We start from the raw sequence: 20,064 nt of genomic DNA, 5'->3' as shown, positions 1-20,064 counted from the left end.
GAGGGAGGAATGGGGCTCGTTTTCCTGCTGGTGTCTCGGAGCTCGTTGTGTTCTGTGTTGTTCTGCTGAGCATGCTGGGTTTGCTATATCGTCGCCAGAATGTGTATTTGCTCCCAGCACACCCTGAGGTTGTGTCTGTTAGTGCAGACGCCACATTTGTATATGTGATAAACAAATTAACCTGAATCTCCAAAAGACTGGGCACTGCAACATTCCCCTGGACAACCTCAACTCCCAAAAGAAGTGGTTTGCAATGCCGTCACGCTTTGACGTGGGGTAGGAAGGGTACTTTACTGAATACCAACAGAGTGAGCTCTCCTTCAAGAAGGTCAGGACCCTGTGGATTGAATCATTACTACATTGACAATGACCATGATGACCGCCATCTCCTTCAGCCGTTTCACCCAGCAGGAATTACCTGGGGCAGCACAGTAGCTCAGTGTTTAACACAATGCTTTCCAGCACCAGCGACCCAGGTTCAATGCCCACCACTGTCTGGAAGGGGGTGCTTCAGTTTCTTCCCACAGACATAGCGATTGGTAGGCAATTGGTCATTGTAAACGGTCCCGTGATTAGGTTAGGGGTTGTTGAGTTGCTGCAGCTCAAAGGGCCAGAAGGGCCCACTTCGTTCTCTATCTATCTTCGTTCAAAAATGGTGGGGGGGGGGGGGGGGGAATGCTAGCTCTGTGCTAAACACTTGCTCTTGATTCTAATGGGAAATGGTATTGGGTTGTCGTCCAGGTCCACATCGATCCTCGGTAAAAGTGATTCTTTCCCAAGGGTCATCACCTTGTCATGGTGGAGAGGCCTGGGAGATCCCAAGAGTGATCCCATTGGGAGCTTTGCTCCTGGTTGGGTCACCACGGCAGTAGGCTCAAGGGAATTCCAGACAAAGAGCGTTCCAACCAAGACCTCAGTAGTGGAGCTGGTGGAAGATGACGACACATCACAATGGCAGTGAATGAGGAGGAAGGCTGCAGAAGTGCAGGTCCCCGGCCATCTTACACTTCATGCCATTAGACCCTGACCCCGATCAGTCAATTCCCTCCCTCCTCCCAAAGACATGGCTTATTAAGTTCATTAGCTTCTGTCATTTTTCCCTAGTGGAGAACTGGGGAAGCAGCCAGGAAACAGGCCCTTCTGCCTATCAAGCCCATGCTAGCCATCAGGCATCCACTTTATCCTCCTTCACATTCCCATTAACTCTTGCCCAGATTCTACTACTCACCTACATGAGGGTCAGTTTACAGAAGCCACTTAACTTGCCAATCTGCACAGTTTGGGGATGTGGGAGGAAACTAGAGCGCCCAGAGGAAACCAGGGAGAATGTCCAAGCTCCTTAAAAAGAAACCGCCCGGTGGCACAGTAAAATGCTCCCGGAGTACCATCGACCCTGTGCCTTTGTGGTTCCCCTCACTGCGCGAGGCGCCCTTCTGGCCTCATTTATTGCAATTGATGTGAAATACTTCCAACTGTTTCCTGCTCCATAGAAAATCATTTCCTCCCGAGACCTGTGAGCATGGAAAGAATCCGACATCTGACATGAACGTCCCCCTTAGTTATTCAGGAAGCAATGACTAATTGCCAAATAGTCATTTTCTTTTACTTAAAAATAAATTACAAGAAAAGCAAAACCAATATGAACTCATGACCTTGAATACCAGCAATATCTTGACTTTGGTTGCGTTTCTTGTTTTGACACCACAGCGTTGCCACATCCGCCTGATCTCTTTGGCTTGGTTTTTGCCAGCCTGGTATCTGTGGCCTTTTTGCACTGGCTTGTGGCACCCTGGTTTTCCCCAGAAGAAGCTAAAAGAACATTTAGGAAACCAAGCAGGCCCCAAACGGCCTCGTCTTCCTGTTGTGTCCGCATTTCTGGCTGCTTTAATCTGTCAATTTCATTCATTGACCTCAGTTGAATCCCAGCTTTAAATATTAAAATAAAACCAACAAGTGGCTGCTGTTACGTGACATCGTGCCAAGTGCACGGCTTCTCATGCATAATATGTAGACTGGTTGTGAATCACTGGTGTGGTTCAGGATTAGGTTCAAGGAGTTTTTCAGGAAGATTCGCTTAATCTCTCCATGGGCAGCTGCTCAGGCATGAAGTCCTGAAATTCCTAAAGGCCATCGCTGCCTAATGAGGAATAAAACTCCTGCGTGGTTCAGAGGTGTGAGACTTTCTGCACCCTCCTGCCGCAACATTACGGGCGCCGTGGTTACGTAGCGGTTAGTGCGACACTATTACAGTCCGAGGTGTCAGAGTTCAACCCTGGTGCCATCTGTAAGGAGCTTGTAGCCATGACTGCATGGGTTTCCCCGGGTGCTCCGGTTTCCTCCCACAGTCCCAAGCCATACCACCCAATAGGTTAATTGGTCTTTGGGAATTATCCCGCGATTAGGCTAGCGTTAAATTGGGGGAGGGCTGGAAGGGCCTACTCTCAGTAAGTGAATAAGGCTGGGGATTACCCGGTGAGTTGTCGGTGGCGCTGCTCGCTGGACTGGAGCACTAAATAACTAGATAGATAACAAGCATCTCCATCACACCTCATCTATTTCCTCCATCTCTGTGCTCACTCTCTCCTCTCCACTCCTAGTCAGGGCAATATCACCGCTTTCCGGTCCTCAGCTCACACCCCAGTGGCACCTGCACTCCAAGGGGCAACCCTCGGAAGAGGAAGATGGAATTACCCAGTGGGAAGGTGTGGACATCAGTGGACGCCATGAGCGTTCACCCATCTCAGTGTCAAAGCAACGTGCACTTACGTTTGCGGAAATACTTTCCCATTGGCTCACATCTACACTACTCCAGATATGGCCATTCAAACCTGCGGCATCTCCTCCTTCATTCACAGTTGTAACGTCATACCCCTTCATTCACATCTGTAACGTCATACCCCTTCATTCACATCTGTAACGTCATACCCCTTCATTCACATCTGTAACATCATACCCCTTCATTCACATCTGTAACGTCATACCCCTTCATTCACAGTTGTAACGTCATACCCCTTCATTCACATCTGCAACACCTCCTCTTTCATTCACATCTGTAACATCTCCCCCTTCATTCACATCTGTAACGTCATACCCCTTCATTCACATCTGCAACACCTCCTCTTTCATTCACATCTGTATCATCTCCCCCTTCATTTACATCTGTAACGTCATAGCCCTTCATTCACATCTGTAACGTCATACCCTTTCATTCACATCTGTAACACCTCCTCTTTCATTCACATCTGTATCATCCCGTCACTCACACCTATAACCACACCTCCTCCATCATTCACCTGCTCAAGTACCCACACGTGAAACGAATCTTTCTTAATATTGTTCACACATGTAGCAATGGGTCCCCATTTACTCACATCTGTAGAAAGATCTTCCCACTAGCTCACACCTTCTGTTGTTGAACCAGTGACCTGTGCAGAGTGAAGCCAGGCCTGTGGATCTAACTGAGACCTATGCTGAAGGCATGCTCTGGTTTCTCAGAGCTCGAGTCCAAATCCCACCCAGGCAGCTAAGGAATTTAAATCCATGTAATGAACTAAGCCGGGAATCAAAAAGTAATTTCTGTAGTGATAAACACGGAACCAGTTTCTATGTGGTTAAAATCCCTTCAGGTTCACTAAAGCCCTTTCAATTAGGCTCCAAACCCCATAGAGTAATTGGAACAGAGCATAGAACAGTATAGCACAATCCAGGCCCTTCAGCCCACAATATTGTGTCAACCTTTTAACCTACTCCAAAATCAATCTATCCCTTCCTTCCTCCGTAGCCTTCCATTTTTCATTCATCCATGTGCCTATCTGAAAACTCCTCAAATGTCCCCAATTTTCTTTAATTGAGATACAGCAGGGAACAGGCCCCATCCAGCAATACCCCAATTTAATCCGAGCCAAATCACAGGACAATTTACAACCACCAATTAACCTACCAACTGGTACATCTTTGGACTGTGGGAGAAACTGGAGACCCGCATGTAACCGGGAGAACATACCAACTCCTGACAGGCAGCGATGGGAATTGAACCTGCGCCATCTGTACTGTAAAGCGTTGTGCTGAGCCACCATAGTTATCTGCCTCTATCTCAGCCGACTAAGTCAACTGACTTTTAATTCCTTCTTTTAATTCAGGAATACTGTATGTCAGCCTTGTAGCCAAACACACTGAAAATGTAGAAAAAGCTTCACTTAGTCCTCCATTATTCCAACGCTGATCTTGGGGCAATAACAACATATTAAGCCTCTCCAGGATACTGGATAGGAAGGGCCATGGCATTTGGGTTGTATAGAATTGTGGTGACTAGGGGCTTCAATCACTCACATTCACTCTGGCGTTTTTAAGGGAAAGAAGAGGGCTCCTCCACGTTACAAACACCCGAGCGTTTGGAAAGTCAGTGGGATGGATCGGGGTGGATTCACCGGGCGCTGTGGGCATCTTTCAGCTTCCCCACCCGGGCCACAGCAAGGGGGCGGGGTTGCTGGACTGCGCCGAGCAGAGCTGACAGAGCTCATTGGCAGCCAGCCGCTCTTCCCGTTCGTGCTCATTCTCCCGTCACCGCGGCTCCTGTGATCTTCCCTCACGCACTGTTGCTTGTTTCTTCCAACAGAAAAAAAAAACACCAGGTCACAAAATGTCCCTGGGAATGGAATCTTGTAACTCGGTTTCTGCCTGTAGAGTGAAGAGTGCTGTGGGGCAGGAACAAACCTGATGGGCCAAATGGCCTAATTCTATATTCAACATACAACCTCTGTAAGTCTGGAGGCCGAAGACAGTCTCTGTTGAGCATACTGCCTCCAGCACATCCTTGGGAGAATTGATTATTCACCAAATGACATATTTTGATGTATATGTGCTAGATAAATCTTAATCAGAATGTAGATACCAGAAATCCAGAGCAACACACACAGAGTGCTGGAGGAACTCAGCACCTATGGAGGGGAATGGACAGTCGACGTTTTGGGTCAAGATCCTTCACCCGGTCCGGGAAAAGGGTCTCGACCCCAAACACTGACTGTTCCTTCCCCTTCACGCCCGACCTGCCGCTATCCCCCAACACTTCGCGAGTGCCGATCCACCCCCGGGGAAGCGACGCACGCTCTCACCTGGCAAGCAGGCACATTCGTAGGTCAGATCGCCAGTCTGCCGGCAGGTTCCTCCGTTCTGGCATTGTGAGGGAGCGCAAGGGACGTAGACGCTCTCGCATTGGCGCCCGGTGAAGCCAGCCAGGCACTGGCAGTGGAACGTGCCGGGGGCATTGACACACGTCCCTCCGTTCCTGCAGAGCTTCGGTGTCTTGCACTCGTCGATGTCCGTTCGGCAGTGCTTGCCGGAGAAGCCGGGGGTGCAGGTACAGTTATAGCGGTTGTTCCAATTGGTGCAGCGGGCTCCGTTGGCACAAGGATTTGTGGCGCAGGCATCGACCTGCGAGCAGTTCACTCCTGAGCGGGCAAGAAAAGAAGGCATCACAGCTCGTCAGCGAGGAACGCAGAAGTCCTATGTACACAGCAATACCTGGAAAACCCCATCAATACTCTTCTACTTTTTATTTAGAGATACAGCACAGTAACAAGCCCAACCCACACAAGGAGACCACGCTTTCCATTCGCGCCATGTGACTAACCAATCTACTATCCCATACGTCTTGGCAATGTGGGAAGACACCAGAGCATCCAGGGGAATCACACATGGTCATGGAGGGAATGGGCACACTCCACGGTGGGAATTGAACCTGGGGAGGTGGGTGTTCTGCTAACCCCTACACTTTCGTGCCACCCCTTTAAAATAATCTCTTTTTGAATGCTAGAACAGCTCAGTTAAATGGCATACCAGGGAATGCAGATACTAGAATCGCGAGTAGAACACAAAAAAGGATCTAGTGCTTTCCCAGCGTATGTGACAAATAAACTCTTCTCGGGCTTCCAGCTGGGTACAAGTGTCGATTATAATGACCAATTCTATCTTCTTCATCAGGTCTAGTGGTATTTGCAGCCCTAGACATGCCCGGGCATCATCCCTGATGAAGATGATGGAGTTTGTTATTGAAACATCAGTTATAATTGATATCTGCACCCGAGTAGAGCTTATTGAAACGAAGGAATACTTGGAGACACAGTGTGTTATGCACTATCTCAGGAAGGAAATGGATAGGTGATGTTTTAAATCAAGCCGCTTCATCTGGGTGCAGAACAGATGTCCAGATGCAGGACCTTCTCCTGAAACATCAACTGTTGGAGCCGGAATGTGTGGTGACACTTGTGGGCTGCCCCGGACCATTCTTGGGCATTTTGGTTGTCAATGCCAATGACACTCTTCGCTGTACGTTTCCACGTGATGGGTAAACCCGAATGCGAAGCTGTTCCTTCCTCTCCATAGATGCAGCCTGACCTGCTGAGTTCCTCCAGCTTTTTTGCGTGTCACCTCACTCAAGGTGCTGCCCTTATGGGGCAAATTTGATAGGGGGCCAGAGGCGTTTGGATGTCACAGAGTCATTCAGCAAGGAAACGTGCCCTGAGACTGCACCATCAAGCACCCAATTACATGAATCCCTACATACCCATGCTCTCAGCACTCGACCCGAGGATCTGCTCGACAGATGCATACTCAAAGCCCCACGACCATGCAGGGCTCCGGACCTGGTGCTTGAAGCGGGGGACTGGACTGTGGGGCTCTCTTCAACTGGTACAGATACAATAGGCCAAGTGGTCAGTCACTCCGTCACGTCTAAAGCCGTACGATTCTTTGACTGCGGGGCTGCCTGTACTTCCCAACCATCACCACCAGATGGCAGTGAGCAACGGGAACCCACACAAAGCGCAGTGGCTACTTCCTGTCCAGTGGCAATTGGCCAGCACAGCAGAGACGATAGTCCGATCCGGATCCCCGTGGTCCGCAGGGTTACCACAACCACACCTAACCACAGTGGTTTTAAGACAGATTATGGTTTACTCTGCACGACACCATTCAACATAGAACAACACAGCACAATACAGGCCCATGCTGTGCCGACATTTTAACTTTCTCCAAGATCAATCTAACCCTTTCCTCACACATAGCCTTCCATTCTCCTATCAAAAAGTCTCTTAAACTAAAATGTACCTGTCTCGTTCACCACCCCTGGCAGTGTGTTCTACACACCCACCACTCCCAGTGTAACAAAACCTACCTGGCACCCACCACTGTACTTGCCTTGAATTGCTTTAAAAATGACTCCCCCGTATTACCAATTCCTGCACCGGATAAAGGGGTACTTTAGGACAGTTAACCACCACCCCACTACCAAAAGGACTGCAGATGGCACAGCAGGAATTTACCAGAACGTGGCCTGGAATGGGATGCTGGTATCAGGAGGAGAGACTGGGTTTGTTTCCCTTGTTGCTGAGATATACAAACTGGTGAGGGGCGTGGATAAGGCGAAGAGTGAGGACCATTTCCCGATCACGGAAGCCTGCAAAGCCAAGGGGTGAAGAGGAGGAGAGTGGAAGGGTGGCTGCAATTGGAACACGCTGCCTGAGAAGGTGATGGAGGCAGTAACCCCCTCAGCACTAAAGCAGCATCTGACAGAGCAGCTGAAAGCCCGGGGTACATAAGGCTGTGGGAAGTCTCACAAGTCTGACCGTGTGCTGGGGGGGGGAGCCACGTCTCACTCAGACACAGCACACAACAATCCCTCATTTCCCTCTGATGTGGCGATGTTGCCCTCAGGTTCTCAGCTGAGCACATCTCATGAAAGAAACCTGGTGGCGGGAAAGCAACATCCACCATCGGGGACCTCCCACACCCAAGGCATGTTCTCTTCTCACTGCTGCCTTCAGGAAGGTGGTACAGGAGTCTCAGGACTCACACCACCAGTTTCAGGAACACTCAACCATCAGGCTCTTGAAGCAAACTTTACTCAACTTCACTCGTCCCATCGCTGAAGTGTTTCACCAATCTTTGGACTCACTTTCAAAGACTTTTCATCTCATGTTCTCAATATATATTGCTTATTTATTTATTATTATTGTTCCCTTCTTTTTATTTTTGCAGATTGTTGTCTTTTCCCCATTGGTTGAACACTAGAGTTGGTGCAGTCTTTCTATTAAGATTATTATTCCATTATGGATTTATTCAGTATCCCCAAAAGAAAATTAATCTCAGGGCTGCAATGGTCACATATATGTACTTTGATAACAAATTTACCTTGTACTTTGAAAGGAGATTAGCATAGGTAAGTAATGATGGTTGGTACGGAAATTTTGGGCCTGTTTCTGTTTGCAACATATCTACAATTCGACACGGGACCTAACAAGCAAATTGATAGAAGGGAGCAGTTGAGAATAATTAGAGAGGTTAAGATCTGGGCAGCGGAAAACGTAGCAGCTGCTGGTGTGTCAGGATTACAGAGTTGTAGAGGGCTGGCGGAGGTGCAGAGTTAGAGGGGGGCTTGTGAGGTTTAGTTAGTGGCAATGCGATCTGCTGCAAGTCACACAGAGGCATCTCAGCGAGTGAGGCAGCAGCTGCGGAGGGCCTAGATCCTTCGTAAACAGCCCGAAACGTCGACGCTTTATTCCTCTCCACGGATGCTACTTGACCTGCTGAGTTCCTCCAGCACTTGGAGTGTTACTCTGGATTTCCTGCATCTGCAGAACCTTTTGTGACGGAGGTATTCTGCCCAGGAAAGGACAGGGTGCAAGTTCCCCATCCTTGCTGGGGCAGAAAGGAAATGGAAAGTTGGGGAAGGCAGAGCAGGAGGAGAGAAAAGTCAAAGCACGATCGATGCTTAGCGAGTTTCTTTGCCCTATTCACTGGCAGAGCCTAACTTGTCCAGCCCTGATACCTTCCATCACTTTGCTCTCCTGGGCGGTGAACATCGGCCAGTTATTGTTCCCCTACAATCACCAGTACTCATAAACAATCACGAACAGTTTGAAGTGCTGCCCCCCTCTCCAACTTGAGACTGGGCCCGCTTCACGTGCAGGAGCATTGACGCGTCAGTGTTCTGCCTCTGCAACAGCTTTACCGTTAACGGCATCGCCGTCGCGGCAGCGGCTTACCTCGGAACCCTCGCGTGCAGCTGCAGGAGTATTGTGCCGAGCCGTCCACCACCACACTGGAGCATATTCCTCGGTTTAAACATGGCGACCTTTGACACGGATCAGGAAACTGGCACAGATCCCCAAGGTAACCGGGCCGACACCTGCACAAACCGAGAAAAAGAGGAGGCCTTAGCTCCTTCCGTGTTCCTTTTAAGTAACAAAGTCATGAAAAGCCAGATTATATACAATAACAAGAAAAGTAAAATAGGAGTAGGCCATTTGGCCCTTCGAGCCTGACCTATTTTATCTGATCATGGTTGATCAGCACGAGGCCTCATCTTCTATGTCCGTTCTCCACAGCCACCAAATCCCAAATCGCTCAAAAAGATGCATAAACACCCTCTCTAAATATCCCCCAACGACCCGTCCTCTACAGGGTAGGGAACGCAAATGAAATCACAAACAGGTCTGTATCACAAACACAACACACAGCATGGGAGTGTAATGCTTTAAGGCAGCGGTGATAAGGTTTCTATTTCTGCCGCCGTCTGTGAGGAATTTCCACATCCTCCCTGTTCCCGCATCCCAAAGCCCTGGAGGCCGGAGTCAGTAACTTGCGGGCAAGCTACGCTGCTGCAGGAAGCATGGCCACTCCGACCGTGTTGAACGTTGGCACAAACCACACATTTCACTGTACAGTACGTTTCAGAGTGCATGTGACAAATAATACTAATCTTTAATCTTTTAAATCTGGGGATTTAATTGTTCTTAAATTCACCTTAGCAGTGGAAACCCTGAAGCTGCCCGATTGTTGTGAAAATGCATTGCCACCAACAGTGCCCTTCGAGACAGGAAAGCACCACAGACTCACAGTGTGATTGGCTCCTAACTATGCCCCCCACCCTCCCCACCTCCGTTCAGGGACAGCCAAGGTTGGGCAATAAATGCCAGTAACATCCACATTCCCTTGCTTTCACCAAAAGGCCTGTTCCTTCTCTGTGAATTTCAATGCAAGCACCACAAACGAAATGCTGGCAGGGAGAGGTTAATGTCGACGGAAGCTTTTCCGAAAGGAAAAGAATGAGGAAAGAAAGACCTTGGAGTGGTTACATCGCTGCAGTAAGAGAACATGAAGGGACAGCATTGCTGGAAAGACTTCAAGCCCAAGCTCATCGTTCTCAGGCTGGTGGCTGGGGCCTCCAGTCCAACAGCTTGTTCTCGTCCAGCTGTCCGAACTTCAGCACAGCTCCACTTTCCCACACTGTCACGTCCCCGGCCGTCCGTGCAGCCAGCTGTGGCCTGTCAGCTGCCCCACCACTGGCCCTTGTGGCGGGCTCCACGGCCCTCAACACTCCCCGTAACCACGCTACCACCCCTGTTCCCAAGGGGGTTGAGGAGAGGATGAGGCAAGGAGATCCTGACTGACCAAGTGTGCCTTCGAATGTGGAGCATCACTGTGAGCAGCCTCCTTTTGCGCACGATGAACCAAGTGCAGGTTATTCCCCCGAGCAGGTTGGGGGATTGTTACATCGTGCAGAGGGTGGGCCAGGCAAGGATTAAAGAGCCGCCTTTGCGTATAATCCAGCTGTTCCCCGCAGCTGCTCAGCAGCAACAGCAATAGACATTCCATCGGCGCAGGGAAAGGCCAGAAAATGTGAGCTTGCAGGGGAAGGATCTGTTCAAGTAGTGGTGAATGAGGTTACCCGCGTTGGTTCAATAATGAGATGTCAGTCACTGAACACCATCTTGGCGGGCGCGAAGCATTTCGTTTACTTTATTTAGAGATACCGCGTGAAATAGGCCCTTCCGGCCCAACCCAGCAACCCACCCTGGCCTAATCACAGGGCAAATAACCTAACCCGCATATCTTCTGAATGTGGAAGGGAACCGGAGCAGCTGGGGGGAACACTGTGTTCACGGGGAGGGGCGCAGGCGGCATTGGAGCTGAAATCTGAACTGCAAAGCTCCGAGGTTCACAAGACCATAACGCACTGGAGCAGAAAGGCCCCTCGAACTATCAAGTCTTCACAAACTCCTAAGAAACCAGAGGTGCTGTCATACCTGCCTTCCAATGGCACTTGTCTGCTGGACTCTGGGCAGATGCGTCAATGACAAAGAATCCCACGTCCTCTCATACGTCAATCGCCAGAATCGTTTCTATTACGGAGGTCATCACCCAGAGAAACCAGCAACGATCTTCCCATCACGTTAAACATGGAATGCCAAACCATACAGTTCGGGAAGAATTATCCCAAAACTCTTCATTGCTCGAGAAAAACTTCCTCCCTTGTTTGGGCTCAGAGCCAGGTTCTGCCCCAGTCTGAAACAAGCTAACTTAGTAACTTGCTTGACGAGTAGAACTAGGGTCAACAGAAGCCTTCCTCAAAACATAGGATGCCACAGGCTATTCAGCCCATCCTAGCCATGCCAGCAATGGTCTGCCAGGCTTCCCTCGTGTGTGCTCCTGTCTCATTTCATTTTTGCGGCTGCTCACTGTTCAATGGTTTCCAACCGTCCGCAACTGGATTCACCCCATTGAAACTGGAGTCTGGAAGAACGAAGGGGGATCTCAATTGAAACCTGTCAAATATTGAAGCATAGAAACATAGAAAATAGGTGCAGGAGTAGGCCATTCGGCCCTTTAAGCCTGCACCACCATTCAGTATGATCATGGCTGATCATCCAACTCAGAACCCTGTACCTGCTTTCTCTCCATACCCCCTGATCCCTTTAGCCACAAGGGCCATATCTAACTCCCTCTTAAATTTAGCCAATGAACCAGCCTCAACTGTTTCCTGTAGCAGAGAATTCCACAGATTCACCACTCTCTGTGTAAAACTTGGTCCTAAAAGGCTTCCCCTTTATCCTTAAACTGTGACCCCTTGTTCTGGACTTCCCCAACATCAGAAACAACCTTCCTGCATCTAGCCTGTCCAATCCCTTTAGAATTTTATATGTTTCAACAAGATCCCCCCTCAGTCTTCTAAATTCCAGCAATATAAGCCTAGTTGATCCAGTCTTTCTTCATATGAAAGTCCTGCCATCCCAGGAATCAATCTGGTGAACCTTCTTTGTACTCCCTCTATGGCAAGAATGTCTTTCCTCAGATTAGGGGACCAAAACTGCACACAATACTCCAGGTGTGGTCTCACCAAGGTCTTGTACAACTGCAGCAGAACCTCCCTGCTCCTGTACTCAAATCCTCTACTCGAATCTTGGACATACTCGAAAGGCTGGACATTGAGAGGATGTTGGGGGGGGGGGGTTCTAGGACCAGAGGGCACAGCCTCAGCATAGGACAGAATTTGAGGAGGAATTTCTTTAGCAAGAGGGTGGTGCCACAGACAGCTGGGGAGGCTGAATCCTTGGGTATCCTTAAGGCGGAGGTTGATCTATTCTTAATCAGCAAGGGCACCAAAGGTTATGGAGAGAAGGCTAGAGAATGGAGTTGAGAGGATTAATAAATCAGCCATGATGGAATGGTGGAGCAAACTCCATGGGCCAATTGGCCTAATTCTGCTCCTATGCCTCAGGTGAATCTATCAGCATACCTTCTAATATGTACCACACAACTCGAGGGCAGCCACTATTCCGCTGTCATCCAACCCTTGAGAGACCTTGACCTCCCAGTTCCAACGCTCTGTAGCCCTTGTACTTCATTTGTCTACCGACTGACTACATGTGCTGTGTTTGTGTCGTCCCAGAGGAACAATGTTTCGTTTAGCTGTATACTTGTGTATCGCTGAGCAACAATAAACTTGAACTTTCTCTGTAACTCTCGCACCGAAGGGTCTCGGCCCGAAACGTCGACAGTGCTTCTCCCTGTAGATGCTGCCTGTCCTGCTGTGTTCCACCAGCATTTTGTGTGTGTTGCATGAATTTCCAGCATCTGCAGATTTCCTCGTGTTTACTGTATTCTGTCATCTTTTTTACTGTCTTGCTGGAATTATACATGGCATGATCTGTCGGGATGTTGTTTGATGCGTTCTGTGTTGTTCTGCCGAGCTTTGTGGGGTGCCAGAATGTGACACTTGTGGGTGGGCTGCCTCTCGGATGTGTTGGTCACTAACACAAACATTTCACTGTATACATGATAAATAAACTTAATTCTTGAAACGAACTTGTATCTCAGATGACGCACGAGTAAAAGCTCTCCAGCGTATCACGGTACGTGCAACAATAATAAACCCAACTGTCCCTTTTTCCTTTACGACTTGTCCAGCCTCCCCGGAAATGCATTTTACTAAAACATCCTCCAAGCTACACCCTTGGGAAATGTTTTGTGAAATGAAATTTTCCAAGTTAAAAAAGACTAGGCAGACGTTTGTACAGTGCATTCCTGTAGGTGGACAATTTTCGTTGGTGAGACAGAGTTTGAAGTAAAGTTGGAGAAGTTTAGGAAGAAGCTGCCAGAGGTGGTTGAGGCAGCTAAAGGCATGGCCACCAGCAGCAGGGCCAACGATTTTTATTCAGAGATACAGAGCAGAACAGGCACTTCCCAGCCCAATGAGCCAAACCCCCGAGGTAGGGAATGGTGAGATGAGAAATGAGACTGTGTTGCCCAGTAAGTCTCATCTGTCTGCACTCCAAGTATCTGCGTGCACAGCCCAGGAGGAACTGCCCTCCCCACCACTGAGCACATTTACAGGGAGCTGCCACAAGAAAGCAGCATCTATTATCAAAGACCCTCACCAACCAGGCCATGCTCTCTTCTCACTGCTGCCATCGGGCAGGAGATGCAGGAGCCTTCGATACCACATCATCAGGGTTAGGAACAGCTGTTACCCTACAACTTTCAGCCAGTGTGGATAACTTCCATTGCCTCAACTCTGAACTGAATCCAACTTACAGACTCACTTTCAAGGACTCACATTCTCAGTTTTATTTATTTGTTTGTTTGTTTACATAATTTGTCTTCTTTTGCACATTGTCAATCTCAACTTACTGTACGTATAGTTTTCATAAATTCTACTGTATTTCCTTAATTTCCTCTACATACCTCCAAGGAAATGAACCTCAGGGTTGCATATGGTGACATATATGTACTTTGATAGCAAATTTACTGTGAACTTTGAACTTCAAAAAAAGGGCACCGCCTCAAGGCCCTCCCATTGTACGGTCTGAAGGTTGACTTTAAGAACGGTGAATCCTTACCTTCGTTGTTAGGGGCAGAGAGTATGAAGGTTAGGAGGTGATATTGCAGCCGTATAAAACCTTGGTTAGACCACACCTACAGCATTGCCTGAAATTCTGGTCGCCTCATGACATGAAGGAAGTGGAGGCATTGGAGAGGGTTCAGAAAGGATTGACACGGATTGGAGGAGGCTAGCGAAAAGGAAAGATAGGACAGTCTAGGGCTGTTTTCTCCAGAGAGTCGAAAGCCGAAAGGGGACCTGATTGGTACACACAGAGTGCTGGAGGAACTCAGCAGGCCAGGCAGCACCCATGGACAGGAGTACAATCGACATCTTGGGCTGAGAGCCTTCCTCAAGAGACCCGATAATAGTTAATAAAATTGTAAAATTCTGGATGGGCAGCCAGAATATTTCTCCCAGGGTAGAAATGGCAAGTACAAGACGGCATGACTTTAAGGTGAGTTTGGGGACTTTTTCATGCAAAGAGTGATAAGTACAAGGAACGGGCTGTCAAGAGGCTTTTAGATAGGAACATGAATACGTACGGGAGGGGGATATGGATCAAGTGCAGGGACAAGGGATTCGTTTAACTTGGCATGAGGCTCAATACAGACATTTTGGGCTGAAGGGCCTGTTCCTGTGCCATATTGTTTTACCTGTTTTCTCCAGCACTGGGGAGCCGACAACGAGAGAGCACATATACAAGATAACAGGGGAGAGATCCTTGGAGCCCTGAGGGGCCACTTCCTTAAACGGAGGATAGTAAGTGCTTAGAGTGAGCTGCCGGGGGAGAGATCGAGGCGAGTACACTTGGAAAATTCAAGAGGCATTTGGGTAGGTACATGGAGGGGAGGAGTCTGGAAGATTGCGGGGTGAAGGCAGGTAACTGGGACTAGCAGGGTCAGCTTGGAAAGGCCCTTTTTCCGGTGCTGTATTACTCCATAACTCCACAGCAAAGCGTCTTCCCACTGACGTGTAGGGGCAGCTTCTGCAGGCTACTTGGGAGAGGGGGCACTCACCACGAGTTGGGGAAAGGCCAAGGGCTGACCTGTATGTTGGGGGGAAGAAAGACGGCCCGGCCTGAAGGGGTCAGTGTGGCCGTGGAGACTTGCGATCTAGGTCTGCGGGTGTCAGGGGAGCTGCACTAACCTCTGCCTCCCCACCATTCATTCACAAGCTGGCACGCTAGAAAGAGTTTACATTTTTATGGCGGGAGAGGAGGAGAAGAATTCAGCGCAAAGAAAAAGCCATTGATACACGTCGAGAGTAAGATGTGAAAAATGATTTAAAATGATTAACAACGGGGCAGAAGGAGTTGCCCCCATTGTTGTTCTGTGGTGGTCATTTTGCCTCCTTTTGTTTTCTCTTAATGGACACAAGAATTAAGACTAAAACACGGCATTGTGGGGAGAGAAAGGGGGTCAGAGGGTCACCTGCCACACAAAGAGGCTGATTTAGGCCTCAAGCTCTGTTCTTCAAACCTTAAAGTTCAGAGGCTGCATTCCATAAGCTGCTGTCTCCAGTGCTGCGGAAATGGGCAAATCCAGTCATCGTAAGCAGAGCTCGGATAATGAGATATTACACAGCCCTCCCTCTGAGGCCCAGCGGGTGCCTGGCCCCTCCAAACCGTATCACCCTCCCACAAAACACGCCCTCAGCTCCCACTCCCTCCCCTGCCTGTCAGAAACAACGCCTTGTGACTGCTGCCCAACAGGTGAGTGTTGGAAAGCACGCACACACGGGGGTGGGGGGGAGTAGGGAACCTGCTGCTCTCTGGCACAGGCCGGCTGTGAGCTGCCAGACAAAGTGGTTGAGGCAGGTGCAAGAATATCATTTGGAAAGCACTGGGACGGGTATCTGGAGGGTGGGATACGAGTGAAAACAGGAAAATAGGACCAGCAGGGTGGATGGGGTTGGCATGGACGAGTTGGGACTAGGGGAACTCATCAGAATTAGGTTTATTATAACAAAGCGTACGTCATGAAATGTAAATTCATTGTAAATTACAATAAAAATTAAATATATCTCTTATTGTAATTTAGAATATTGTTTTGTGGCAGCAGGTGAGTACAAGACAAAATATGCTATAAATTACATTAAGAAATGCATATATATATATATATATATATATATATATATAAAATTTAAATACATCTCTTATTGTAATTCATAGTGTATTTTATGTATTGCACTACACACACAAACACACACACACACACACACACTCACACACACACACACACACACACACACACACACACACTCACACACACACTCACACACACACACCCCCCCCACCCCAGAGGAACTCAGCAGGTGAGGTAGCATCTTCGGAATTGAACAAGCAGTCGACACTTCAGGCCTAGACCCGTCACCAGGCCCGAAACATTAACTGTTTATTCGTTTCCATAGATGCTGCCTGACAAGCTGAGTTCCTCCAGCATTTAGCGTGTGTTGCTCAGAATTTCCAGCATCTGCAGGATCCTTTTCTAAAATCTGACAACATGCGTCAAAGGTAAAAAAAAAACAATTTTGACTCTATAACTCATCCCCACCTCTAACTGCTCCAGTTTCCTCCCCTTATTGTGCAGGAGAGTTGGAAGGTGGAATGAATGGGAATTTATACGATGACCATAAGACATTGGATCAGAATTGGGCCATTCGGCCCATCAAGTCTATTCCACCATTGAATCATGGCCGATTTACTTTCCCTCTCAATCCCATTCTCCTGCCTTCGCCTGGTAACCTTTGACACCCTACTAATCAACAACCTATCAACCTCTGCTTTAAATGTACCCAATGGCTTCATCTCAACAGTTGTCTGTGGCAATGAATTCCACAGATTCACCACAATCTGCCGGAAGAAATTCCCTCCTCTTATCTGTTCTATAGGGATGCCCTTTCGGATGTGAGGCTGTGCCCTCCAGTCCAAAGATGTACGGGTCAGGGTTAGTAAGTTGTTGGTGGCAGAAGCTCTCCATCACTCGTGGGCTGGCTCCAAAGTATCCTCGGAGTTTGTTTGGTGCAAAAAAGGTGCATTTCACCACTTGTTTCCACGTACATGTGACAAATAAAGCTAATCTTAATCTTTACCCAGAATTGGCCTACATACGGCTCGACCTGTGCTTCTGTCATTTGCCTCTATCACCTCAGAAATGACCACTTGACATGTCTTCATCATGCTTGGTTTAAGTAAGTCAAACAGGCTCGAATCATGTACAGGCTAATACTGCAGTGAAACAGGCAATTCATCGCCTAATTAACTGAATTTAAATTCCCCAGCTGCTGTGGCGGGATCTAAACTCCTCTTTGGAAGCCGTCCAGGGCTCTGATTATTAGTCCAGTAACATTGCTGCTATCCTGCATGGCCTTTTTAAAAACCTAACAAGGTTTAACGTTCACACAAGAGATTCTGCAGATGCTGGAAATCTTGAGCAACACACAGAAAATGCTGAGGGAACTTGGCAAATCAGGCAGCGCCTATGGTGGGGTGGGGGGGGGGGGGACAAATAGTCGACATTTCAGGCTGAGGCCCTTCAGCAGATCCCGATGAAGGGTCTCAGCCCGAAACATCGGCTGTTTTTGCCCCTTCGTAGATGCTGCCTGACTTGCTGAGCTCCTCCAGCATTTTGTGTGTGTTGCATAGTGAGCTGGTGGCACTGCTCAATGCTTGTAATCTGCTCTCCATCCCCAAAGCCTCACCCTCAACAGGGTTAGAGGTGAACTTTCAGATACTGAGATGGAGATGAACTGGCTCTTCACTTCCCTGCCAGTTTAATCCTTCCTCCCTCACATCTCCCCGCTTTGGAAGGGTTTCCAACAAAGTTAATACAGCTCGGTTGGTAGGGCTTTCCAAAGGACCAATAAGCAAACTTGATTAGCCACTAGTCACCACACATAATTAGCAATCGTTTCACCCCCCAACTACCCTACTGAAGCCTTCAGCAGTATTTTTGTGGGTGGTATATTTAAAGAAACAACTTTATTTGCCATATATATTTACATGCATTAGGAATTTGCTGTGGTGTGTTAGCGTGACATGCGACAAAAAACAACATTCAACAATTATACAGAGTAAAGAATTATATAAAAATAAAGTTAGAGGTTAAAGTTCAGATATGGAATAAAATGTGCATAATTACATAAATACTGTACCAGCTCATGGATGGTTGGAAGAAAGTTTCGAAGGAAATATTACACTCAGTGGTCCCACAATCAGATACACCTGTACACTTGCTCATTAAAACAAACAATTCCAGAGGACTTTTTGCACCAACAACCTCTTCAGATCGAGCCAATATAACAATAAATATAACGACACTTTATTAGGTACACCTACACAACATGCACAAAAGCATGCAGACATGGTCAAGAGGTTCCGTTGCTGTTCAGACCAAACATCAGAATGGGGAAGAAATGTCATCTAAGTGACTTTGACTGTGGAATGATTGTTGGTGCCAGATGGGGTGGTTTCAGAAACTGCTGATCTCCTGGGATTTTCACACACACCAGTCTCTCTAGAAGGGAACCTGGGTCACTGGCGCTACGAACTGTTACACTAACCACATGCTGCTCTCCTGTATTAGTATAGGATTACGGTAGGATTAATGTGAAATTGGTGATGCTCAGTGCCAGCTTGGTGGCCGACAGGAGGGTGCTGAGGTGTTCTCTCCATCACTCTAGTGGAATCCCTTTCTAAAGCTTACTGCCCACCGTGATATACTGAGATGAGCTCACAGTATCGCTGGTGGTGTATCGCCCACAACCAGTCCCTGCTTTAGGCAGGCCAATAGCTGAAGACAACAGCAGCAGCCTGAAAGGGCTATGCGTCCCAGATCACTCAGATTTTGGACTTTGTTTTAGGATTGTCCTTGTTGCCACGGTTATGACTCTGCTGGTCTCATCTATGTAAATCAGATTCCTCTGATTAAGAGCAAATGGGAAATTAAGGTCATGTGGCCTCCACTGTGGCGGGCACCTCTGCTCTGGTCTCACTGGAAGGCATAGAGTGAATGGAACTAGGGAATGAAAAACAATCTGTCTTCTGCACTATGTAATAAGATTAAAGACGATCTAATTACAACCTTAATTCCCCATTTCTGTCCTACCTCCATAACCTTTCACCCCTTGCTCATCAAGAATCTAGCTGCCTTAAAAATATTTAAAGATTATCTCACAGCACTTTGAGGAAAAGAATTCCAATGACCCATAATACCAAGAAACACTTTACCTTATTCCTTTCTGTGTCTTAATAAAAAAGTGAGACAGCTGAATTTGTTTTACTGTTGTGGTTCGGTCATCTTAAGAATTCTTGCTGCACTTTGAAACCAACACAGTAGGCACATTGAGGGGAAAGATTTTCCAGTGCAAAAGGTTCCCGTGGCAACGGCAGATAAGTGCTGCTCACAGTGACCGTGACACATTTTGCCATCACCCACAGAAGAGAAAACATTTTCTGCAATTGTTCTTCTAATCATTTCCCTCCTCACATTTGGTCTCAGCCATCACCAACCAGATTATCCGCCTTCCCCTCCAAACACCTTGTTATCCTGGCTTCTATATCACTTTCCTTTCCTGATGAAACACCTCAAGGGTCACCACGGTAACACGGCAGTTAGTGCGATGCCATTACAGCTCTAGTTGTCAGAGTTTGGAGTTCAATCCCAGCATCCTCTGGAAGGAGTTCATACGTTCGCTCCATGGGATGCATGGGTTTCCTCCAGGTGCTCTAGTTTGCTCCCACAGTCCAAAGACGTACCAGTTAGTAGGTTAACTGGTCATTGTAAATTGCTCTGTGATTTGGCTGGGGTTAAATTAGTGGGTTGCTGGCAATCTGGCACAAAGGACCACAAGGGCCTATTCTGCACTATCTCTTAACAAATAAATAACCATCGACTGTTCATTCC

At 47.9% G+C, this 20,064-nt stretch overlaps 1 protein-coding gene across 4 annotated transcripts in view; it reads right to left on the bottom strand.

Moving 5' to 3' along the window:
* Positions 1 to 20,064, bottom strand: part of notch3 (notch receptor 3) — a 211,736-nt gene that overhangs the window by 104,439 nt on the left and 87,233 nt on the right. For all 4 annotated transcript variants that reach the window (XM_059992029.1, XM_059992030.1, XM_059992031.1 and 1 more), the window contains exons 3-4: positions 9,042 to 9,184; positions 5,112 to 5,447 (exon numbers count right to left, since the gene is read on the bottom strand). In XM_059992029.1, the coding sequence (XP_059848012.1) occupies positions 5,112 to 5,447; positions 9,042 to 9,184 (479 nt within the window). The remainder of the gene's footprint in view (positions 1 to 5,111; positions 5,448 to 9,041; positions 9,185 to 20,064) is intronic.

The sequence above is a fragment of the Hypanus sabinus genome, chromosome 16 (assembly GCF_030144855.1).
Source record: "Hypanus sabinus isolate sHypSab1 chromosome 16, sHypSab1.hap1, whole genome shotgun sequence".
NCBI lineage: Eukaryota > Metazoa > Chordata > Chondrichthyes > Myliobatiformes > Dasyatidae > Hypanus > Hypanus sabinus.
This window is presented reverse-complemented; position numbering and strand designations above follow the sequence as displayed.